Below are 24,513 nucleotides of genomic sequence, written 5' to 3'. Positions count from 1 at the left end.
ATAGGCAGAATCGGCCTATTTTAAAGAAATAACATTTTGCAGGCAGTTTGACCTTGATGAAAACTATCAATTTTTGTATTTTGAAGATATAAATAATAAGACAAAATAATCAGAAAAGCAGCCAAGAAGCACATCTATGGGAGAGCATGGCAAACAGCAAAGGGCAGGGTCTGCTTTTGACCTCATGAAGTTCATTGCACAATCCAACGGAGTCCCCATTTCAGTGTGTGCCAAGATCCGGCAATGTGTTTTTCAGTAACGTGTCTTTTAATTCTTTTTCCTGCTGTGGAGGCTAAATCCTTATTCACATTAATATATCAGTTAGATATTTTACAATGGTCTCATGACAATTTCAGTGCAAGTCCTCAAACACCCTGGTAAGGATTCATAGTGACACAACTCTGCAGTAGTGAAATGAGGTCAAAGCAGCACCACGGTGTTTCCATAAAGAATGACATTTGGTGACCTGTTACCAAATCAATCTCAATATAAATCTATGGATATTCCACTGCTACCAAGAGCTGGTTAAGTCTAAGATATTCAACTCAATGAGCCAATATGCACCTTTGTCTTAAAGTCCTCCAAGTTCACTAGATTGTCACGTGTAAGGCAGTGTGTGTGTGTGTGTGTGTGTGTGTGTGTGTGTGTGTGTGTGTGTGTGTGTGTGTGTGTGTGAGAAAGAGAGAAAGAGAGAGACAGAGACAGAGATTTAACATGAAATTACTGTTTGAGAAAAGTTCCTAACTGACTCTCCAGGGGAACAAAGTCCTCCCTTTAGGCCTGATCTAAACCCTTTGAAGGCAACTTCTATTGACGCTGATGGTTTTGGATTAAGCCCTTCTGCACAGAACATAAAGAGTATGAAATGGGCAGCAGCAGCATAAGCTTCCCTCCACTGTTCTGCTACCGTCCCTCCTCCTGACTTGGCTTTCTCGGTTATTTTTTCCATGATGAACTCTCTTACTAAGGCCCCCGCAATGTGTGTGCCCAGGCAATGTTTTGCCTGTCTGATGAGACAGCCAGTGACGCTGCCAATTAGTGCCAGTTGTTAAGGAGGGTTTGGGGAGGTGGCCATTTGTCAGCATGGAACTGGGCTGAGACCATTACTCATTTCACATTTGTGGTGTATTGAGGACTGGGTTGGAATTGCCAGCTATCACTTTAAGGCTACACCTGCGCTACAAGGGAGGGGTGTGATTCCCCTGCTCATTTACACAGACTTGTGCTAGCTTTCGTCGAACTAGCATGTGTATAATTAGCCATGTAGCCCTGGTAGAGGCACAGCGTAGCTTTGCTGAGTACAAACCTTCCTGAAACCAGTGAGTACATACGAGGCATGGCTAAGGTGTCTCCACTGCCTGTGCTACGGTGCCTAGCTATTTATTTTCAGGCTAGGGGGTGCTTTATCAAAGCATTCAACTGGAAAGAGACAGCCTAGAACAAGGTGGGGTGAGTTGTGCCTTGCTGCCTTGGGGAGCAGCCTGTTTTCTTTCTCTCTGTTTTTGGGTTCTTATATGTTATCATTCTGAACTCTAAGAAATAAAGTAGTGTTATTATGTTTTTATCTGATTTCTCTCTGTGTGTGCTGTGAACATAACAACATAGCAAGCTGCTATCTGTCACTATTGACCTGGACTGCATTTGAACTGGAATCATCGGACAAGCTGGACGGAAGCCAGTGGAAGCATTTAAGCTGGGACTAATTTGAACTTTTTTTAACCATCTTGCTTGGTGTTTATCTTTAAGGTTTACATGACAACTCGCAGGCATATTCAGAGGCTCAGTGACGAGTAAAAAAAAAAGATCATTAGGGAAGTAATTAGCACTAAGATTGTGAGGTTTTTGGGAGCTGATTTGCCAGAATTTGCGGTTCTAATGAACAATCTTCTACAGATCTATTCACCAAATTCACGTAGAAGTGTTACAGTATAATTAGATGGCAAAACAATTTTGACACAAGCCCACATAAAAACCATATCATGGTCTGGATAACTAAACTGTGATCATATGAGACTACAATAGCAGATCAATTTCATTCTAGGAAGATATTGGTGTTTATTAAAATAAAAGCAACAATCAAGGCTCCATGGATTCTATGATAGCATGGGCAGCGGGTGACGCTTCCCTTGGGGAGGTTAGTCTCCTGCCCCACCTCTTCCGGCCAAGGCCACACCCCTGCTTGCTGCTCTCAGCCCCCATGTGGCCCCGGTTGGAGCAGGGGGTTGAGGCTGAGAGCTCAGCCAGGACCGTGGTGGAGCTCTCAGCCCTGGCTGGAGATCCGAGCCCAGAGCCCCTTCCCCATTCTTCCCCTCCACCCCCATTCCACCCATGGCTCCATACCTGTTCCACACTTTCCCCTGTGGCCCACCCCCATTTTGCCCCCAGTCCACCACTTCTCCCCAAGGCCCTGCCCCTGTGTGCTGCCCCCTGACCCCGCTGTGGCCCCCAACACTGGAAAAGCTCTGAGCCCCCACTGCAGCTCCGGGGCTGTTGCAGGGGAAGATTTTTCTGGGGGCCCCAAATCTGATACTCCTCCTCCCAGTGGCACGAGATTTGGGGAGGCTTAACCTCCATTACGCACTGCCCACGGCTCCATGGATTCTATGATAGCTTAGTTTATTAGAGGGCTAGTAAGTAAGAGACACTCGCTGCCCCAAAGTTCACACATTGTACACAGACAAAGGAGGATGGAAGCAGAAACAGAAAGGTGAAGTGGTCAGGGTCCACAGCACACCTGTGTCAGAATCCGAAATAGAACCAAGGTCTCCTTGCCATAGTCCCATGCCTAATCCACTGGACTACAGCATTTTAGCTTTAATATAGATTCTCTTGTTGTCCTTTGTCAAGTCACCTAAACTTTCTGTCTTGGTTTCTCCATCTGAACAATTGGACTAATACTACTCTGCTTCACAGGGGGGGTTGTGAACACTAACTCATTAAAAAGAAAGTTGTTCTCTCTTGCCACAGAGGGCAGGACAAGAGGCAGTGGGTTCAAACTACAACATATGAGATTTAGATTAAATCTCAGGAAAAAACTTCCGAACTGTAAGAACAGTAGGGCAATGGAACAGACGGGCTTCAGAAATTATGGAAGCTCCTTCACTGGAGGATTTCAAAAATAGGTTGGATAGCCATGTGTCTGGGATAGTTTAGACACAACAAATCCTATTGACCTGGACTGCATTTGAACTGGAATCATAGGACCAGCTGGATGGAAGCCAGTGGAAGCATTTAAGTTGGGACTAGTTTGAACTATTTTTAACCATAGAATCATAGAATCATAGAATATCAGGGTTGGAAGGGACCTCAGGAGGTCATCTAGTCCAACCCCCTGCTCAAAGCAGGACCAATTCCCAACTAAATCATCCCAGCCAGGGCTTTGTCAAGCCGGGCCTTAAAAACCTCCAAGGAAGGAGACTCCACCACCTCCCTAGGTAACGCATTCCAGTGCTTCACCACCCTCCTAGTGAAATAGTGTTTCCTAATATCCAACCTGGACCTCCCCCACTGCAACGTGAAACCGTTGCTCCTTGTTCTGTCATCTGCCACCACTGAGAACAGCCGAGCTCCATCCTCTTTGGAACCCCCCTTCAGGTAGTTGAAGGCTGCTATCAAATCCCCCCTCATTCTTCTCTTCTGGAGACTAAACAATCCCAGTTCCCTCAGCCTCTCCTCATAAGTCATGTGCTCCAGACCCCTAATCATTTTTGTTGCCCTCTGCTGGACTCTTTCCAATTTTTCCACATCCACATCTTGCGTGGTGTTTGTTTTTAAGGCTCACATGACAACTCGCAGGCATATTCAGGGGCTCAGTGATGACAGGGGGTTAGACTGGATGATCCTTGCAATCCCTTTTAACCCTATGATTCTAGGGGTACATCTACACTACAGGAGGGAGTCGATTTAAGATACGCAAATTCAGCTACGTGAATAGCGTAGCTGAATTCAACGTATTGCAGCCGACTTACCCCGCTGTGAGGACGGCGGCAAAATCGACTTCTGCGGCTTTCTGTCGGCGGCGCTTACTCCCACCTCCGCTGGTGGAGTAAGAGCGTTGATTTGGGGATCGATTGTCGCGTCCCAACAGGACGCGATAAATCGATCCCCGAGAGGTCGATTTCTACCCGCCGATTCAGGCGGGTAGTGTAGACCTAGCCTAGGATAATGTTTGGCAAGAGCTCTGTCAGGGCAAACACACACCAGAGTGTAGACAAAGCCCTTCGGTTAATTTGATTATTTTCTGTCCAGGTTTCTAATCACTCCAAGCTCCTTTGTATAAGTTCTCCAACCCAGCTGGTGTTCACAACTCCTCCCATTTTAATGTCATCTGTGAATTTCATTAACGTGCTATTCGCTTCCACTTCCAGATAAGCAATGAAGATATTAAATAAGACCAGACATAACACTGATCCCTTAGGTACCCCACCAAATACCCCCACAAACTTGATCCATTGCCCTTTATCATGATTCTTTGTTTACAGTCTTTGATCCAGTTTCCGATCCACATGACAGGCTTCCTGTGCAAGCCAATTTGAATTAATTTTTCAATTAGGATTTCCTCACAGTCCTGTATTGGCTAGGGAACTTCGTAAGCCTTTTATGTCTCTGACTTCTTTGGTGATATGATAAAAAGGCAGGGGATGGTCAATGAAAACAGAAACAGGACTGGATTTATCAAGCTTTGCCACAATATTCCTCCTTCAAGTTAGGAGAACACATTCAAGCCTCCCCTTAAGAGGAACAAAGAAATCTCCTTACATTATTTTTTAAAGAGCTATTTTATTTTCAAAGTAAACAAGTGGGGCCAATTCCTAACTCCCTGAGGTTCTCCCTTAACAGCTGCTTTCACAGATGATTTTGCACCCATATCCTGGCAGGCTACAGACCCTCAATGCACCCCCACCTACTTACTCAGGATGATTAATGTACTCTGCCAGGATCAGGAGTAATCAGCATGAGGGAAGGGTGCATGTGGGTAGCAGGCAGGATAGGAAGGGCCATACTAAAATCCATACACCACCTCTTCTGACCCTAAACCCCACTATAGGGCTCCCCTCCACAGCTCAATATAAGCAATGACTGTTGTTTCTCAACTCCATGAGGTGTGCAAGAGCCCTGCTGCATACATGTTTCCCCCCACATGGGTACAGAGAAAAGCCAGGTGGAATTAGCCCCATAGACAGGATAGTTAAAGGATGTAGGCCGAGATCCACTTCACCTCAAATGATCCCTTGAAATATGTGTTAACTACTTATGCTAAACAATCTGTTCCACCTTGTATTTAGCTGTGACACTGAGTTAGTTTCCTGCACCTGAAGAAGAGCTCCATGTAAGCTCAAAAGTTTGTCTCTCTCACTATCAGAAGCTAAGCCAATAAAAGATATTACCTTTCAGCAAAAGCAAAGTCATCAACTGGGCCATTCTCTGATTTTGCTACAAACCATTTGACCATAATGCAGCAAGAGAAAATGTGTTCCCTGTTCCATATCTCTTTTCCCTGAGCTTGTTATTGTCTCCTCAGGGAAAGGTTGGGGCCTCCACAAAGAAGCCAGACTCACAGTTTAAGAATTATGGTTCTAAGGCCTAGTCTTCACTTACCGGCTGGTCCGGAGGCACGCCATCGATGTTCTGGGATCGATTTATCGCGTCTGGTTAAGACGCGATAAATCGATCCCGGATCGATCCCGGAAGTGCTCACAATCGACGCCGGTACTCCAGCTCGCCGAGAGGAGTACGCGGCGTCGACGGGGGGAGACTTCCGGCCGCGTCTGGACCGCGGTAAGTCCGGAGTAAGGTACTTCGAATTCAGCTACGTTATTAACGTAGCTGAATTTGCGTACCTTAGTCCGAAGTCCGGACTAAGTGTAGACCAGCCCTAAGTATATTCAGGGCTGGTAAGAAATGACAAAAGACTCATTTCAGCCATCCTTTCTCAATGAACCTGCTGTGACAAGAACATTATGCCTATGCAATTATAAAATTTGGAATTTACACAACACTTTTTACCTTCTGGGATCCCCTCCCTCAGATGAAGAAAATGCACACAGAGAGAAAAAGTGGTAGAAGTTATAATGTAATAAACTTGATTCTCCTAGAAGTCTCTATAATTACATTCCCTTTGAAACTGAGACACAATGTAATAGCTGAGGACAGTGTGGCATCCTAAGCTTGGAAAACTCCTGAATTTTAATTTTTGTGATAAATCTAAAGCTTAATGCTTGAACTAATCTTGGAGCCTAGGGAAAGAATGGGCAGGGGATACATTCGTAAATAATCTGAAATGTTCTTGTCTCTTTGCTGGTATGCTTCTGATGACAGCTTCTGATGTAATTTACAATGATAAATCTGTTGTGTTCCAACTGATTCACTATTTCCTCTGTGATAGACGGAGAATCAGTAACATACAGGAATATTAATGCTCCTGAAGGAATAAATACCACTGGGGAAACATGAATGCTCCCAAAGAATAACACACAAATATTCCTAACAAGCAACAGCTTTTCCATATGGACACAAAAGCATGGCGTAAACAACCGCTCTTGAGCATATTTCATATTCATGATCCTTTTGCCTTTTGTGAACACCCTTCGGAACAAAATTTCACTCAGCAGAATGTTTGTGAATGAAGGAAATCGAGGACACAAGCAAAGCCAATTATGGGATCTATTAGCAAAACTATAAATACATTTTCTGTGCTGCTGCTGCTCAGTTCTCCTTTGATAAAGCATTTAATTAATCGGTCACAAGTCACTCTAAGAAACCATTCTGGAAAATGAAGACATGCTACTGACTTACTGCCATTAATACTTTGTTGCTAAGTGACCAGTTGAGGTTGTTTGGGGAGCAGGAAAGGGTGCTCTAGGGTGAAGACTCTGGCACCTTCCCACCTGGGGAAGTTGGATAACGAGAATGAAATGACATTAACAGCTTCTTTCATCTCAAAGGAACTACAGAGTGCTTTACAATCATTAATTCATACAGAAACTATAGTTTGGGATCACACAGCACAACAGGAAATGCAGCCACCTTTTTTGGGGGGGAAACCGTAATAATATGCAACTGATAGCATGGTTCAGAGGCCAGGTTGTTCGAGTGTGAGGCACGAGTCTCAGGTTCTAATTGGCTCTAGTGTGTGGGGCTGGGCAAGACCCTTCACTCCTCTGCACTCTTGTTTCCCGCTTTATCTGTCTTGTCTATTTATACCGTTAAGTTCTTCAGGGCAGGGATTGACTCTTACACTGTGTTTGTACAGTGCCTAATATAATGGGACCTCTAGGCACCCATGTAATTAGAGCTGGGCAGAGGATGGAAATTCTGTTTGCTGAAGGATTTTGAAATTTGGCTTCATTTCAAATCAGAGCATTTCAAAATTCTCCACAAGGCAAAATTCTGAAAAACAGCATTCATTTCTGATCCATCAACATGTTTCAGTTTAGACTTTTTTATATTATATTATCAGTAGGGCTGTTAATTAATCACAGTTAACTCATGTAATTAACTAAAAAAAATTAATCGTGATTAAAAAAATTAATCAAGATTAATCGCACTGTTAAACAATAGAATACCAATTGAAATTTATTAAATATTTTTGGATGTTTTTCTACATTTTTAAATATCTCCATTTCAATTGTGAACTTTGTATTCTGTGTTGTAGTGCTCACTTTATATTATCTTTTATAATAAGTATTTGCACTGTAAAAATGATAAACAAAAGAAATAGTATTTTTCAATTTACCTCATACAAGTACTGTAGAGCAATCTCTTTATCATGAAAGTACAACTTACAAATGTAGTTTTTTTGTTATATAACTGCACTCAAAAACAAAACAAAGTAAAAGTTTAGAGCCTACAACTCTACTCAGCAGGGCCGGCTCCAGGCACCCGCTTAACAAGCAGGTGCTTGGGGCGGCCAAGGGAGAGGGGCGGCACCTGCAGCAATTTGGGGGCGGCAGGTACCTCACTCCCTCTAGGAGCAAAGGACCTGCCGCTGAACTGCCGCCGCCGATCGCGGCTTTTTTTTTTTTTTTTTCCAATTGCCACCGCCGATCGCGATCACGGCTTTGTTCTTTTTTGTTTGTTTGTTTGTTTGTTTGGGGCGGCAGAAATGCTGGAGCTGGCCCTGACAACAGTGCTACTTTATTTTGTACAGCTCCTTTCATACACCCACTAAGCAGAGACAATTAATGCAATCACGCCACGGGAACCCTCTTTATCCAGTACACAGAGTTATGAGCGAGAAAAGCACTTGCTAAAGCACTTAGAATGTCAGTATCAAAATGTCACATCCTCCCTCCCACTAAGTTTGGTAAAAATACTAAAATGATGGGCCTAAGTCTTGGGTCCATTTCAGTGGCTTAACCAGTTTCTTCACGATTCCCTATGCATAAGTGGGAACCCTGGGTGGTGTAGGACCAGTGTAGGGTCTCTATGGCATCCCTCGTCCTGGCCCTTGGCATAGGTGGCCTCCCTGGGAGAAAGGGGGTATGGCTGGAGCATCCCTTCACCACAACAATGGAACAGCCCCTTGGAGCCTCATTTAGAGCAGCCCCAGAACTGCAGGAGCATAATGTTACCTTTGATCCAGGTTAGTTCCGCCCTTGCCGGCAGATGCTACCACAGTTACAAATTCTCTGTACAAAGGTACAACAGAGGAAGGTTGCTCCACATCGGATCTCAGTCAGCACTATCTGGCCTCTCTCTCTTCTCAGGCACGAAGCTGGACTAACCTACCCAAGAAAGAGGCCCGGCCTAATCTGCGATCCTGTGATGTCTTGAAACAGGTGGAGAATTTCATCTTTGTATCTGTTTTGTTGCACAGACTGACCCCTATCCTATCCTCCCCCGCTTCCCCCAGAAATGCTTATTACCTGAATCCAGCAGTAAGGCTGCCTGACCATTTGGCACTATTGCACTCAAGGAGTTGTTACTGTGGTAGCATCTACCAGCCAGGGCAGAATTAACCTACTGCAGACACCACCGCTGCCAAACTCAGCTTCCCTCACATACCAGCAGGTTCTAACACTGTAGGAAGTGTGGACATTCTCAGCCTCTTTGATCAAATACCGGAGGGGTTAAAGTTACTGCTGCAAGCATGCCAAAGGGCAGCTCGAAGAGCAGGTGAAGTTTTTAAAAGTTTTCCCAGCCTCTAGAGCCTAAGGAGAACTTAAGTGAAGTTACTTGCCATTGCCTGCAAACGGTCCACCTCCCACTTTCATGCCCTTCCTAGAAACGTGTGCTCCAAGTGGAGCCCTCCCCTTGATCCAAAAGGATGAGATTAAAACTGTCCCCTTCCTCTGTCCTTCCTCTTCTGAGCCCAGGATCCCCTCCCCACTCAGATTTTATGATGCTGATTTGATTTATACCGCAGCTGCCACGAGCCTCAGAGCACGTTACAGAATTCGAAACTGTGGGCTCAGCTGAGCCTGACGGTACCAGCTGCACTGCTCCAGGGGAACTGTTGGGAGGGATAGTGCCTCGGGGAAGCCCAATGCTTGGAGCTCTCAGGCACCCAGGAGAAGCCTGCAAGTTGCACCACTCCTTAGGATGGAGCAACATGGGTTCAGCTCTTTTTTGCCTGAGGCCATGCTCTCCTCTCCTCTCCCCCCCCCCCTTCGTGGTGACTTGTGCCCCTGGAATCACAGGGAGTCCTTGGGAAACAGCAGGCAAGGGAGATTCCTGGTACACAATTGGAGCCGAACTTTTTTCACAGGACAAAAAGAACAGGAGTACTTGTGGCACCTTAGAGACTAACAATTTATTAGTCTCCAAGGTGCCACAAGTACTCCTGTTCTTTTTGCAGATACAGACTAACACGGCTGCTACTCTGAAACCTTTCACAGGACAGCTACTAGTGGTGCCATGGGAGCTGCTGAGTACTTGGAAATCTGGCCCCAGAGCGGCACCAATAGCATTTTGAAACCATTTAGGGATATGAAGTGAGACCCCCTAGACTGAGCAATGGAGGAGATACGTAGGTTGAACATAATCTCCCATACAACACTCCACTTAACTGATTTGCAGTTATCAGAACGTCTGCTTTATGGGGAACTAATCTAGCTTAGTGTTCAGGAATGACTAATATATAACTGAGGGCAGGGTTACCAAAAATCTGTTTAATGAGGAACCATTTGACCAGTGCCAAGTAGTTAAATGATGCTTAATCTGGTGTTAAATAGGTAAATTATTCTAAGAGAGAGTCTTTTGATAGAGAAATTGGAAAACAAAGATTCAAAGAAAACAATGAAGTGCAAGAAATAACATTCCTTGTGTGTATTTCTATCCAGTTTAATATTTTATTTCATTATAAATATTCTCCGACATTTTTAATTGCTCCTTCTCCTAATTGGAAAAGGAAGTTAACTGGGACAACAGCTGCTTCCTGTGGGAGTCAGGAGATGCAGGTTTGATTTCCTGCTCTGTCAGAGAGTTCCTGTGTGAGCTTGGGCAACTCACTTATATCCAGATCCTCAAAGGTATGTAGGCGCCTAAGTCCCACTGGGACCTGGGCCTTAGTCTCTCAGTGCCTCAGTTCTCCATTTGTAAAATGGGGATGATAGCACTGCCGTATCTGCCGGAAGTGTTGTGAGGAGAATAAATATGTTAAAGAATGTGAGGCCCTCAGATACTACAGTAAGGGTGTGGACACAAAAACAACTTCACGCAAGCAATTGCATAGGAAAATCCCAGCTCTTTGGTTGTACTTCCCAGGCCGTCTGGTGCTCCTTCTCAATAATTTTACCCAGCTGCTTCCAGAACAGACAGACCAGAACAGCTGGTTCACTGAGATGGAGCAAAATCCCGCTCAAGTTACTCAAACAAAACTACCACTGAAGCCAACAAGAGTTGGCTCATTGTCATCCCTTAGCTCAGTCTTGGAGGCTAGATTCATCGATAGAAAGGGATGGAAATTTGTGCTGTTCACAAGGGTCTGTTTGAGAGAGATTACAGGGACCACTGAAGCCCTCTGACAAAACCAAATGCTGCTTGCATCTGAGTAAGATCATCATTCAAGTTCTCAGGCAAACTCGGGCTGGCGCACACCTCTTGGTGGCATCAGAATAAAGTCACTGGGGACATCTTTCCGGTTCACAGATAAGTGGTATAATTCTTACAAACAATCTGGCCAATCTGAGGAGTGATCACAGAGCCCTACCTGTAATCATTGCCCAGGGAAAAGTCCATTGGCACCAACGGGGCTAAAACCTAATGTCCTTTCTCCCTTTGGCTTCAGCTTCATTGGCTGCACTGGAAATTTACAGGAGCAGAAGGCTGGGCTGTGAGTACAACAGGGGAGCAGGATCCAGTGTGGAGTGAGGGGTTTAACTCTCCATTGTTCTGTATTCGGTAAGCTGGGTCACATCACAGACCGCTTACTTCACTGTTTCAGTGAAAAGCAATAAAAAAATAGACCCCCCCCCCCCAGCCCTCTGCCAATGGGCTAGATAATCACAATGGGACCAGGCCCCTAGGGGCATTGTTCTCCCACGCTGAACATCCAGGCAGTGATCTAGCTAAGTGGACACAGTGTACAAAGTGTTTGTTTGTAAACACATGCTGACCACTCAAGAACTATTCTCAGAGGGCTAGATTGTCCCAGCCCTTCCTCCAATGTGCCGGGGAGTCGGAGGGAGCAAAGCCACTGCTGGTCCCAAATCAGCCTTGCTCAGATTGTGACTCTGGCCATGGGCAGAGTGGGCAGCAGTGGCTACTCAGTCAATACTCCCCCACTGCAAGCCAGTGAGTAGGGAGGGCATAAAGGAGGCATAGGGGGTAGGAACTGGCTTTTCTCCCATTTTACCAGCTGGCCAAAGTACCTGGGCACACAGTAGAGGAATAAGTTGCTCCATGAAAGGGGATGAAGTGCCTTCTAAAGCACAAGGTGGCAGAGGAGGAATTATGGCTCAGAGTCCACCACCTCCCTAGTTTGCTGCTGGGATGGCCCAGCGATGCACCATCCCTCAGCCAGGGCAGGCTGGAGGTTACAACCCAGCCCTTGGTGAGAAAGAAAACGAGCACTGACAAACTGCACTTCTGAGGGACCATGAACTTTGCCCATGAAAGATTGTTTAAAGCTTTCTCAGAAACATTGGAAACGCTCTTCTTCCACAATAGTTAGTCCAAGTGGATTTTTCAGAGTTCCAGTAATACAAATAAGCAATTACAATAATTAATTCACTTTATTCTAATACAATCAGTCAGGGATTCTGGTTTCGCACAGCCACGTACTGACGAGTGGATAGAAAGCACCTGCCCCGTTGAAGTTTAAAGCTAGAGACTAAGGAGCATAAATTCCTTCACCTGAGAAATGCTGAGCACCTGGCAACTTCCTTGGGAGTTGGAGATGCTTGGCAGGTACGGAGCATCTCTCAGGATCAGGCCTTTCGGCTCTGCAAAAGTCCTTACCGGTGTTTAGAATTCATCCATTACGTGTATTTGGTTCAGTCACTAGCAGATGGCAATTTTTATTTTTTTCCTTATTTATTTTTAGAGCAGGAACTCTGGACACCTTCTGGGAAAGAGAGACAGCAGATCACCCTGAACTCCTTTTGCCACGCTCAGTTAGATGTCCCAGGGTTCTCTCAAGGCAGCACTTACACAAAGAAGGACATTTTTTCAACTTCCCACAACCCTAATTCAACTCCAATGACCACCTCTCTCCTGTTAAGAAACATTTTTTTGACAGACGGTGTTGAACCAAATCCTTAAATAGTCACTCATTTTTTACTGAAACAAGACACCCAATAAGGCAAATGTACATCTCTCTTTCAGACACATGCAGCCGACGAAGTGGGTATTCACCCATGAAAGCTCATGCTCCAATAAGTCTGTTAGTCTATAAGGTGCCACAGGACTCTTTGCTGCTTTTTCAGACTATAAACTCTGTGGAGCAAGGACTGTTCTTACCTTTGTGTCTTGTATAGTTATCAATAAATAAGAAATAAAAAGTAAGGGCAGAGTAATAACTTCAGGGTCTGCCCAGTAGTTACAAAATCTCTACCATCCTCCACACCCCAGGATGCATGTCTTCTAAGGTAACCAGTTAGCAAGTGTGAAAAATCGGGATGGGGTGGGGGGTAATGGGCGCCTATATAAGATAAAGCCAAGAATATAGGGACTGTCCCTATAAAATCGGGACATCTGGTCACCCTAATGTCTTCCAATGAAAGGTAGAAACGAAAATCCACTAGAAGCCTCAACGTCTTAAAAGAAAGATGGTAAGACATTATCTTCCCTTTGTGGGATTACACCTGACCCATGAGTAACTATGCACTAGGTAATTCTGTAAAACTTGACTAGGTAACTCCTGCAAATAATGCAATGCATCCTGGAGGAGTCATATTTGCAGTAATCCCTGAAACTTCTCTCACCAGCCTCCTGAAGACTTTACGTCTCGTTTGCTCTGAGCACACAAGTTCTACTAATCGGCAACCAGCCTAGAAAACCCACCAGAGGTGAAAACACTATGTGTGTGTGTGTGTGGGGGGGGGAGAGGTAGCATTAAAATGGTCAGGTGTTTTGTGCTGAGTGTATGTTACTTCCATTGGCAAGAGTGAAACTTAGTTAGCCTTTTGCCTTGTTTTGCCTTTGCTGGAAACCTCTTGTTGATGGGATCCAGCCAATAGTCCAGCCCATCAGTGGGAAAAAATGTCCACCCCCTCCTATGCATGCAGGTAAAGAAGAAGAAGAAAAGCCAGGACACTGGAATCACACCTGGAATCACTCTGCTGTTCCTACCATACATACAGAGTCAGTGAGAGACAAGAGCTTACTATGTATTTGAGGAAACCCTTCTCTTGCCATGTTAAAGGTAGATGATTCTGGCATGCCAGCTGAGACTGTAGATAAGGAATCAAGATACATTTGCACCCCAGCTCTCAATGACCAATCCCCACAAACTGTTATAGACCCCCCCCACCCCCACACCTGGCTTTGATGGATTAATCCTTAAAGATACTAGGGCAGGGTCTCACACTGGTTCCTTCATTTAATGCTTCTCATCATTAGTTCCCTTCAACCCACAGCCTCCCCCCCACCCCAAAAGGAAATGCATCCGTTTTAATGCTTCATATTTTTGTTCCCTCTTTGCTGTTTAGGACAAGAAATGAAGTGCTGCCTCTTTAATTGGCAGAAGCATGCAGTAAGAGCATACCTTTAATTTAGTGTTGGGATAGCTCACTTGCACCCTGGCTGTTGTCTTATTGGAGAGGGCAGCCTGCCTCAGATCCTCTAGCACTGAAATAATATCATCCAGCACGCATTTCTTATCCTGATTTCTCAACACACACAGATGGGAAAAAGTATAATTATAGCCTTTGTAGTTCACCTTCATTTCCAGCACGGCTCGGTGGATCTGCAGGATCACATCAGCCTGATGCAAAATATTGCCTCCAGGTTTGGAGAGGAGGATCACCCTGCCATACCTCCCCGGGGTGTGCAAGTCCGAATAGAGCTGGCTTTTGGACTGCTCCAGGGGGAAAAGGCTGCTGGCTAAGCTCCGCTCGATCTTGGCCAGGCTGTGGCTGGGGGCTACCAGCGTCTCCAGGTCCCTTTCAGACTGGAAGCGGTTGAGCAGGCTGAAGCCGAAGACGATGGTCAGGACTGCGGGCACCGTGAGGAAAAACACCGGATGCCTGCTCACGAACAAGCCCAGCTTGTAGCAAAACGACTGAAGCCCTCTGTGGATCACCTGCCGCAGCATCCTCCACCCGCTCCAGCTTGCAGATGCTCCCGGGCGGCTTAGAAAGCACATGTGACATGTGTGGCTCCTTGCCCCCTTCCTGCCAGTTTCCCCTTTCCTCCCCCCTCTCACTCCCACTACTCCTTTGCAAGACTGCAGCAAGTTGCAGCACGGCAGCCAAAGATCGATCCGTGGGGTGCGCGCGTGTGTGTGTGTGTGTGTGTGTGGAGGGGCCCTGGGGACAGGGTGGCGCCCGGGTTATTTCCCCCCTCTCGCTCCCCCAGCTAAGCAGCATCGCCCCCCTTCCTGGCCCCCTTTTCGCCACGGAGGCGCTGGCATGGTGCTGGGATCCGTCCTTGCTCTGCAGTGCCGGAGCGCTCCCGCGCCCCTCCACCCCTGTGTGGTTCCCGTGCAGCTGCCCAAGGGAGAGCCCCGCTAACCATGTGCCCCGGCGGTGGAGCAGGAGAAGGGGGGGGTGGAAATGGCTAAGGGGAGGGGGCACTGTTTCTAGAGCGTTTTCCAGCAGGGTCACACGAGGCAGAGGACTGGGGCTTGTGTGTGTGTGAGAGAGAAATGAATGATCCACGGGAATTAATAGCGGGGGAGGGGAGGGCATGGGGGGAGACCCTCCAGCGGGGTTGCCTGGGATCCCCCCATTCACCTCTAGGGACTTTCGCTCTGGCTGCAAGAGGCTGCTGCTGCTGCTGCTGCATTTGAACATCTCCCGAGCCACGCCAGGCTGGTGCACGCTCCGCTTCTCGCCCCGTGGCTTGCAGAGATTCATAGATTATAGGACTTGCAGAGATGCGGCGCCTGGGAGCTGCCGCTGCCGGGACTTCTGCTTGGGACAGGAGTCCGGCAAAGTGCAGGGCAGTCTCTCGCTCTCTCAGCCCCAGCGGTGCTTCTCCAGGGGACAGGGGGAGGGCGAGGTCAAAGGGGCTCTGGGTTTCTATTTTGAGAAGTGATGGTGTGTGTGTGTTCCCCGCCCTGATCACTGTGCCTGTCCCATCCCTGCACTGTCCCTCAGCGCCCTGTATTACAACCCTGACGCCTCAGTTACTTTGTTTCCAGTATGTGGGTGGGTGGGTGAGTGGTGGTGGTGGGGGGGTGTTAAACAGAGTACAGTATATTCCCCCCATTTGCATTAATGTAAATTTAGCTTCCCAAGCAGGGGCTGCCCCACAGATCAGCTGAGGAAAGCCACAACTGGGGAAAGGGGGAACAGATCACAACTGCAATCTCCTGCTACAGAGAGCACTAGTGCAGTGTTTGTCAACCTTTGCGATACCAGGGGCTGGCTTGCAGTTGCAGCCTTCCGAAACTGAGTCAGGGGGATCTCAGGGACCAGCGCAGGTCCATGCACCGGTTGTTGAGAAACATTGGACTAGAAGATCCATACACCTAACAAACAAATTTCCTAAAACTAGACAGTAATTACCAGCCCGTTCATGAATAACTAAGGACAATACTCCAGAAAAAGCTCTCCAAAATATAGCCGCATACCACACGTTGCATAAGAGCAGAGAATTCTTTTATGCTGTTTCTGAGGCCAAGAGATAAGTGCCTAATACCCAGGTGGTTGTTTGCAGGACAACAGCTCTCTGGCTCATCATCTGTGAGGAAGTTTCTAAGCAGGAGGAATTGTTTTTAGGGTGCTTTAGCCAGGGATGCTTGGGACAGCAGGTTCAGTGTTAGCAGTGGTGATAACACCTGGCAGAAAAGCAAGAAGAGAGGAAGGGTTTCCCCTCTAGTATCATCTAAATCATAGTAACAGAGGGGTAGCCGTGTTAGTCTGAATCTGTAAAAAGCAACAGAGGGTCCTTGCGTCTGATGAAGTGGGCATTCACCCACGAAAGCTTATGCTCCAATACTTCTGTTAGTCTTAAAGGTGACCCTCTGTTGCTTGATCTAAACCATAGGTTTCTTGATCTCTAATTTAAGTCATAAGGGGGAAAACAAAACAAAACAAAACTCCGAATAGCTGCTTAATGGCTTAGCATCTTAAACATTCCAATAGACCGTATAGCCATTTTTTCAACAAAAATGGATTGATCCTGGCAGCATATCGGTGACATTGTGAAAAGCTGAGGACATTGTGAGCTGCTTTCGTAACAAGCTAATATTGCAATGCAAGGAGATCAAGAGAGAAAAAAACAACAGAAAGCTTGAGCCCATTGGTTAAGAGATTTGACTCACACCAAGAATTACTAACGGGCTGGACAGAGCTTCCTCATTCATCCAAATAATATACTGCAGACCTTGCAGAGAAGAGGTGTCACTAAATTATCCCTAAGCGCCCGGGAGACTTTCAGTGATGGATCTTGCATGGCATTACAGCAGCCAATCACTTTGTGATCCACATCCCCGCAGGTGTCTGCACAGTGCCCCTTTTGTTTGGCTTCAGATAGGGTGTTTCATTTTTTCCTCCATTTCCTCTCATTCGATTCCTCTTTTTGATTTTTTTGTGGCAGCGACTCATTGCCTTTGTCAGGTTTTCTCCAGGCCCCAGTTTATTCTGGAAGGGACAAACAATGCTTGCACATGACCTGTCTTCTGCTTGACCAACTTTTTTTTACCTGGGCAGGCTAAACTGGCAGTTTTGAAATCTCACAAGCACAGAGTGGAGGAGTAGAAGGGAGCGCTGTGCTGGGGTTATTCCACATACTGATTGTGGCCTGGCTGCAGATTGACAACCTGGATGTATTTCAGCTGACCTGATACGTTGTTAATGTTTTGGGTGAACTTGATGATGGTGACGCCTTAGTGAGCTATGTGCAGTGTATGTTGTAATGCGTAGCAGTTAATATTTTTATAACACATGTCTATGTTTTACATGTAATTTTACAATGTATAAAGATGTTTTTCACATCACTAAATTCTCTCTTTCACACACACTTACTTTCCAATCTGATTGCACACGCAAAAAGGGGGTTTCTCAGAATCTTTGCAGTTGTTCTTTGTTATAGTTATTGTTTTTACTTCTATATCCAACAACATAGATCACAGACACGAGGTTCTTGTGGTTTTGCAGGAGCCCTGACATCTGACTCTGACATAAGGGATGAAAAGGCAGGAATACAAACCCAAATTTCTGAAGCTAGGAGCCTAAATTAGCTTCCTCAATCTATATTTAGGTGCTGCATTATATTTAGGTGCCTATAGATAAATGGCCTGATTTTCAAAAGTAGTGATCAAAAAGTGCCTAAATATGGATTTAGAAGCCTATCTTCAGGCACCTGCATTTGTAAATACTGGGCATAGTCCTTATGGGGAAGGGTCTAACATGGGTACTCACACAACAACAAAAAGTCACAATATCAGATTCTCTACGTTGGAAATTAGCCTCAATTTCAGCCATCGGCATAGCTGTACCATTGCAAACCCCGAGTGCTAGAAAGGAAAGTAAGTTTGGTTTTTTTTGGTTCCAGGCAGGGTTAAACCCCACCAATGCAAAGTGCAGCTTTCCTTGTCCACTCTATGATGCATCAATGGCTATCAGCCAGGATGACTAATCCTCTGACTGCCAGAGGCTAGGACTGGACGATAGCATATAAATCACTTAATAACTGCATATAAATCACTTAATAATTGCCCTGTTCTGTTCATTGCCCCTGAAGCATCTGGCGGTGACCACTGTCAGAAGAAAGGACACAGGTCTAGATGGACCACTGGGATGACCCAATATGGCCATTCTTATGTTTATGTTATTTATTTATTTTTCATGATCACATTCCCAGGGTACATGGAAAGGCAACATGGCACTGGACAGGGAGTCAGGAGACCTGGATTTTATTTCTACCCATGCCGTTGTCTTGCTACAACTCAGTCTCTTTGTTGCTTAGTCTCCCAATCATTATAATGGAGCTAATAATTATCCACCTTTGTAAAACTGGTTGAGATGTATGGATAAAAATTGTTGTTTACATGGTCAGTATCATTGTTAAGAATGTCCGAATCCTTGAATGTACAGAAATCATGGAATTATGATACAGTGAGTGCAGAGGAAAGTCACAGGGGGGAGGGAGGGGAGGTCTTTTGAAAATGCAATATAGCCTCCTAAATCATGTAGGTGCTTTCCAAAAGTGAGTCAGGCACTTTGGGCCAGATTTTTAGGTACCTAAAGATGTAGATATGTTTTTTTTAAAGCCAACTAATAAAATACTTAGCTCTTATATAATTCTAGGCACCTATCTGCATCACTAGGTGCCTAGAGATGCCTTTACAAATCTGGCCCTCCAGAGCCCATGTCTCACTAATGTTCCTAAGTGACTAAGTCAAGTTTGGAAAAAAATGGGATTTAGGCTCCTAAGTAACTTAGGTATTTTTGAAAATTTTACCCCTCCCTATTCATTTTGGCCAGATCACTCCATGTGCATTTTCTATCCCTTTCCTGAAATTCACCTTCCCTGCCCCATTCCTTTACCTAATTAGAGCCACATTACTCACTTCAGTCCCAGAGCTCTATGAAAATACCTACTGCACACTGGATAACTGATATTGTCATTAGTGCTTGTACATTTCCTCCAGGGGAAAATGTTCCACCAGGGAATGCAGTCTTCCCATTGTTATTTGCAAAGTTCAGCTTTTCAGATCCAAATCCTGATTGTTTGTGACTTTGCCATTTCTACAATGTAAACAGATTTTTCTGGGGAAAATGAGCCTCGCACTGCCCGCAGCATTTCAGACTGCCATTGGAACCCCACCAAGAGGAATCCATTTTTGCTTGACCAAACTGGCTACAGTATGTTGGGACCCTGAAGGGGTTGCATCGAAGTAGCTGTTCTGCTTTTTCAAAACCATTCACTTTATTGGGGGAGGTTGAGCGAAGAAAGAGGTGAAAATGAAACAAAATTAAAAAAAAAAAAAAGTGACTTTGCTTGGGTTCCATAAAGCACTGAGAATTTTCATACAGCTTCAGTGAATCACTCATGTAACGAAAATCAAAGACACGTGGTCCACGTACAATGGAAAATTATGGCCAAAAGAGAAGTAACTGCACCATCATGCCAGCGACAACTGCTCCTTAGCACACAGCCTGTTCTTTTGTCAAAATCAGGCAGCTGTTGCTGTCTCCCTTGTTTGGCCTTTCTGGGTCATGTTGTTGTAGCTGGGTTGGTCCTAGGACACTAGAGAGATGGGGGGCGGGAGGGGTAATATCTTTTATTGGACCAGCTTCTGTGGGTGAGAGAGACAAGCTTTCGAGCTTACATGTAAGATATTAACTAAAAGATAAAATAAAGTCTTCAATAAAAGATATTACCTCACCCACCTGGTCTTTCCGGGTCAGGTTATTAAGACATTGGTAGTGAAGCAGACTCCAGCAACAGCTGATCTAAAGTAATGTCCCACATTCTTCCTAATCAGTATTCTGACCAGGGAACAGCAAGCAATGGTGCTGGTAGTGCAGATGGACTATTATTTAACGGTTTCTTGTGGTGGGCCAAGAGGCCTCAAGCCGGTCAAGACCGCATTATGCTAGGTGCTATACCCTCAGAGTAAATGACAGACCTTGTCTGGCAAAGCACGTGTATTCGGAAAGGCAAGACATATCAGATGGTTGAGACAAATGCAGACTAAGGGAAGACAGAACAACAAAAACAGGACATTGTCATAAATTCATGAAGGCCAGGAAGGGCCATTAGACCATCTCACCTGACCTCCTGCATGACACAAGCCATAGAATTTCACCCAGTTACTCCTGTACTGAGCCTAATAAGTTGAATTTCACTAAAGAAGGTCTTCTGGAAAGGAATCCAATTCTGATTTTAGCACACACTAGCTATATAAAATAACACCTAGCCAATCAGGTGCAGTCATCACAACTTGCCACAGCCTAGTGGTTATCAGCTCACAGTTTCCTTACTGCAGAGGTAAGTTTTGAGGAGACACTTGAAGGAGGATGAGATGTCATTGCCCTTATGGATGGATTAGGTTTCCTTCTACATACGGAGAGAGGACAACTAACTTTAATATCAGAATAGCCATCATCTACCTTTCAGTACTTGGAGTGCAGGGGACAGAGTCACATTACATTGGCTGCGCACATTTTTCTTTGAGAATTCCCACAAGATTAAGATAGGCAGTTCCTCCTCCTTGTGCTCATTGGTGGAGCCCTGAAGCCTATGCCAGTACTCTTGGTCAGTGTATATGCTAGACCAGGGGTTGGAAACCTTTCAGAAGTGGTGTGCCAAGTCTTCATTTATTCACTCTGATTTAAGGTTTCGCGTGCCAGTAATACATTTTAACGTTTTTAGAAGGTCTCTTTCTATAAGTCTCTAATATATAATTAAACTATTGTTGTATGTAAAGTAAATAAGGTTTTAAAAATGTTTAAGAAGCTTCATTTAAAATTAAATTAAAATGCAGAGCCCCCCGGATCGGTGGCCAGGACCCGGGTAGTGTGAGTGCCACTGAAAATCAGCTCGCGTGCCGCCTTCGGCACACGTGCCATAGGTTTCCTACCCCTGTGCTAGACCACTAGAAAGCCTGAGAAATGCTACAGGTAACAGTGCCAATAATACACTGACGACACCCAGCTGTGTCTCACAAAACTCTATCAGCATCGATGTGGAAGCTAGGTAGGACGGATGGCCCGCTGTTTAGAGCACTAACCTAGTGCCTCAGAGACTGGGCTCAATTTCCTGTGTGATTTTGGGCAAGTCACTTAGCCTCTCTCTGCCTTAGCTCCCCACAGTAAAATGGGATAAGAACATAAGAATCCCTACCTTGCTGTGGTTGTGAGGGTAAGTTTATTAAAGATTGTGAGGCACTCAGATACTGTAGTAAAGGCAAGTAACTAAAATACAATAGATACTGATGGGTGCATGAAAATATGCATATTTAGAGACATGGCTCATCACACACTAATTTCCCCCAGTGTAGAAAAATAATAGAGAAGATGGAAAAAAGCTTCCTTATTATCTATGTAATACATGATAGTGGAGTAAAAAAGTTTTACTAGTGTAAGTCACATTACTCACATGTCCGCTCCACACATGAATTATACAAGGCATCTCAAATGACAAAAAGCAGATAAGGCTTTAGAAGTCAATATTAACAATATGAAGTGCTCCAAAAAGTGAGTAAGGAGTCAATATCATTTTGAAACCAGTGATGTAATATGTTTCCTGTGGTTAATACCAATTAATGGCATCAATGGCATCATTTAATGAATTCATCGAGATGTTAACAAAATTTGCTGAGGATTCTAAGTCAAGAAGTATGAGTGAGACCAAAGATATAACACAAAGGTACCTAAAGATGTTAGAAATATTGCCAGAAAATAACAGATGATTCAACTTGGAAAAATGCGACTATAATTTGGAAGAAAAAAATGCAAAATGCAGACCCGCAAAGCAATGTATGACAGTGCACAGCAGATTAGACGCGAGTTTGAAAGGAGATTTTGCAGCAGCAAAAGGCAATGCAATGTTGGGTTGCTTACACAGAGATCTCTTATCATGAAACAGCAAAGTAATAGCCCCTCTCTATATTTCTGATGTGTCTGCACCTGGAATAGTGTGTTCAGTTCTGGGCATCCAGTTTATCAGAAAGATATTCAAAAACTGTAGAGAATATAACAAGAATCATCAGGGGACTGGATGGCCTGGCTTATCTGGAATGACTAAAAAGGGCTGGAAAAAAGTCGAGTTTGGCTCTAAGTGATGTCTAAGAGCCAGACTGCTATATGCATATTCACAATCATAGTACCATAAATAGCGTTGTTGACTTCCGAGTGACTAGTCAATGAGAATGAGGGTATCAGAGTCTGGCCTTTGGGTGGACATGATAACAGTTCATAAGTATTTAAAGACTATAACACCAAGGACGGAGGGATGTTATTTAGGGTGGCCATAGAGGATGTAACTAGAGACCAGTCTATATGAGAAAGTTGTACCAATTTAACTTGGGCCTGGTCTACGCTACATGTTTAGATCGAGGTAAGCTGCCTTGCATTGACCTAGCTGTGGAAGTATCTTCACTTAAATTTGACTCCTACGGATTTAAGTGCCATTCTATGCTGACTTAGTAACACCACCTCCTCTAGCACTGTAAAGTCACAGTTGACATAATTAGGTTGACGCAGTACCAGCATAGACACTGCATTGTTACAACGACTGTTACTGGCTTTCAGGAGCCATCCCACAAAGGCCCATACTGACAATACAATCGATGCAAACACACGCGGTGAGGACACACACCGTGGACCCAAAAAGCCAAGTGTGCGCAGACAGAAGCAATTTAGTAACTGCGGTGGCTGTATGCCAACAAAAATTGACATAATATTGTAGAGTAGACATGGGCTTAGTGCAGTGGTCGGGGAGCCAGGGGCCACGATCGGCGGTCAGGGGCCAGGAATGGAACCACGAGCTAGGGACCAAGGCCACGTCTGGGGCTGGGAGCAGAACTGCAGCTAAGGTCAGGAGTAGAGCTGTGGCCCAAGCTGTGGTTGGGGACAGGAGTTGGGCCGTGGCCTGAGCTGGGGGCAGAGTGGGGCTGGGTGGCACTCCCTCCCTACTTCCCCATGGGGGCTGTCCCAGGCCCCCATCCATGCCCCCCCAACATTCCTCCATGCCTTCCAAGGGGGATACACCTTACAGTTTGGGGGCCACTGCCTTAGTGTGTGATTTTGAAACTGATATAATTAAACTGGTGCAAAAAGGCTGTGTTGACACTTCTTTTAAATTATGCTTATTTTGGCTTAGTTTAAATTGATCTGGAGTAGGTTTAATCTAAACTAATATAAGACACTTTTAAAAAGAAATATGAGCACCCACAAAGCCTTTTGTACTGCTTAACTAAAAATCAGTATAAAAAACCCACTTAAGTTAAACCAGTGCATCTTCCTTGTGTAAATAAGACCTAGGTGTATTGGAATGAAATTTAGTAAGGGAAAAATTAGGGTGAATGAGGAAAAACTTCCTAACAATGAGTTCTTTGAGGCAGTGGACTAGTCCTCTTTGGAAATGGTGGGACCCCTGTGATGTGGACATTGGTAGAGTAGCTGGGAAAGATGGATACTTTCTTACCCGTTGTTAAGCGTGAAGGTGTTATATTAATTGGGGTGCCAGTATATTTAAAGAAAAAATTGCCAAGCTTTATAAATCTAATAGATTTTGTTGGTTATCAATCACATTAGGGTTTAGCACACGGGTAACAACTGATACTATCACTACAACATGGGGTTCTTCTCTTTAATGACTTTTCCCTTCAGAAAACATTCTTAAAACAGGCGACTTTACTTGCTGTAAATTGGGGGCAGCACCATTGAAGTCAGCAGAAATAGGCTCATTTTCAGCCCTTTGAGGATTATCTTTCCCAGCTCAGGGTCAGATTCTCAAGCCTTTTTCTGTCCCCTTTGCACCACCCGAACATTACAAAGGTGCTGCAATCTTGCTGCCACTGCAAAATTATGAGGAACATTATTGATGAAACTCAATAGAGTCATAAGAACGGCCCTACTGGGTCAGACCAAGGGTTCATCTAGCCTAGTATCTGGTCTTCCGACAGTGGCCAGTGCCAGGTGCCCCAGAGGGAATGAACAGAACAGGTAATCATCAAGTGATCCATCCCCTGTCACTCATTCCCAGCTTCTTGCAAACAGAGGCTATGGACACAATTCCTGCCCATCCTGGGTAATAGCCATTGATGGACCTATCCTCCATGAATTTATCTAGTTCTTTTCTGAACCCTTTCAAGGTCTTGGCCTTTACAACATCCTCTGGCAAAGAGTTCCACAGGTTGACTGTGTGTTGTGTGAAGAAATACTCCCTTTTATTTGTTTTAAACCTGCTGCCTATTAATTTAATTTGGTGACCCCTAGTTCTTGTGTTATG

The 24,513-nt window shown here is 45.0% G+C and overlaps 1 protein-coding gene across 2 annotated transcripts in view; it reads right to left on the bottom strand.

Moving 5' to 3' along the window:
* PTCHD4 (patched domain containing 4) overlaps positions 1–14,764 on the bottom strand; it is a 124,330-nt gene extending 109,566 nt beyond the window's left edge. Inside the window, exon 1 of one of the 2 annotated variants that reach the window (XM_054023571.1) lies at positions 14,324–14,764. In XM_054023571.1, the coding sequence (XP_053879546.1) occupies positions 14,324–14,749 (426 nt within the window). In that variant the 5' untranslated portion in view covers positions 14,750–14,764. Of the gene's footprint in view, positions 1–14,149 lie in introns of both variants that reach the window. The other variant, XM_054023572.1, reaches the window with a different exon arrangement.
* Between the last annotated feature and the right edge of the window lie 9,749 nt (positions 14,765–24,513).

This window comes from Malaclemys terrapin, chromosome 3, assembly GCF_027887155.1.
Source record: "Malaclemys terrapin pileata isolate rMalTer1 chromosome 3, rMalTer1.hap1, whole genome shotgun sequence".
NCBI lineage: Eukaryota > Metazoa > Chordata > Testudines > Emydidae > Malaclemys > Malaclemys terrapin.
Note: the sequence above shows the minus strand (reverse complement) of the source record. Positions and strands in the feature narration are given on the sequence as shown.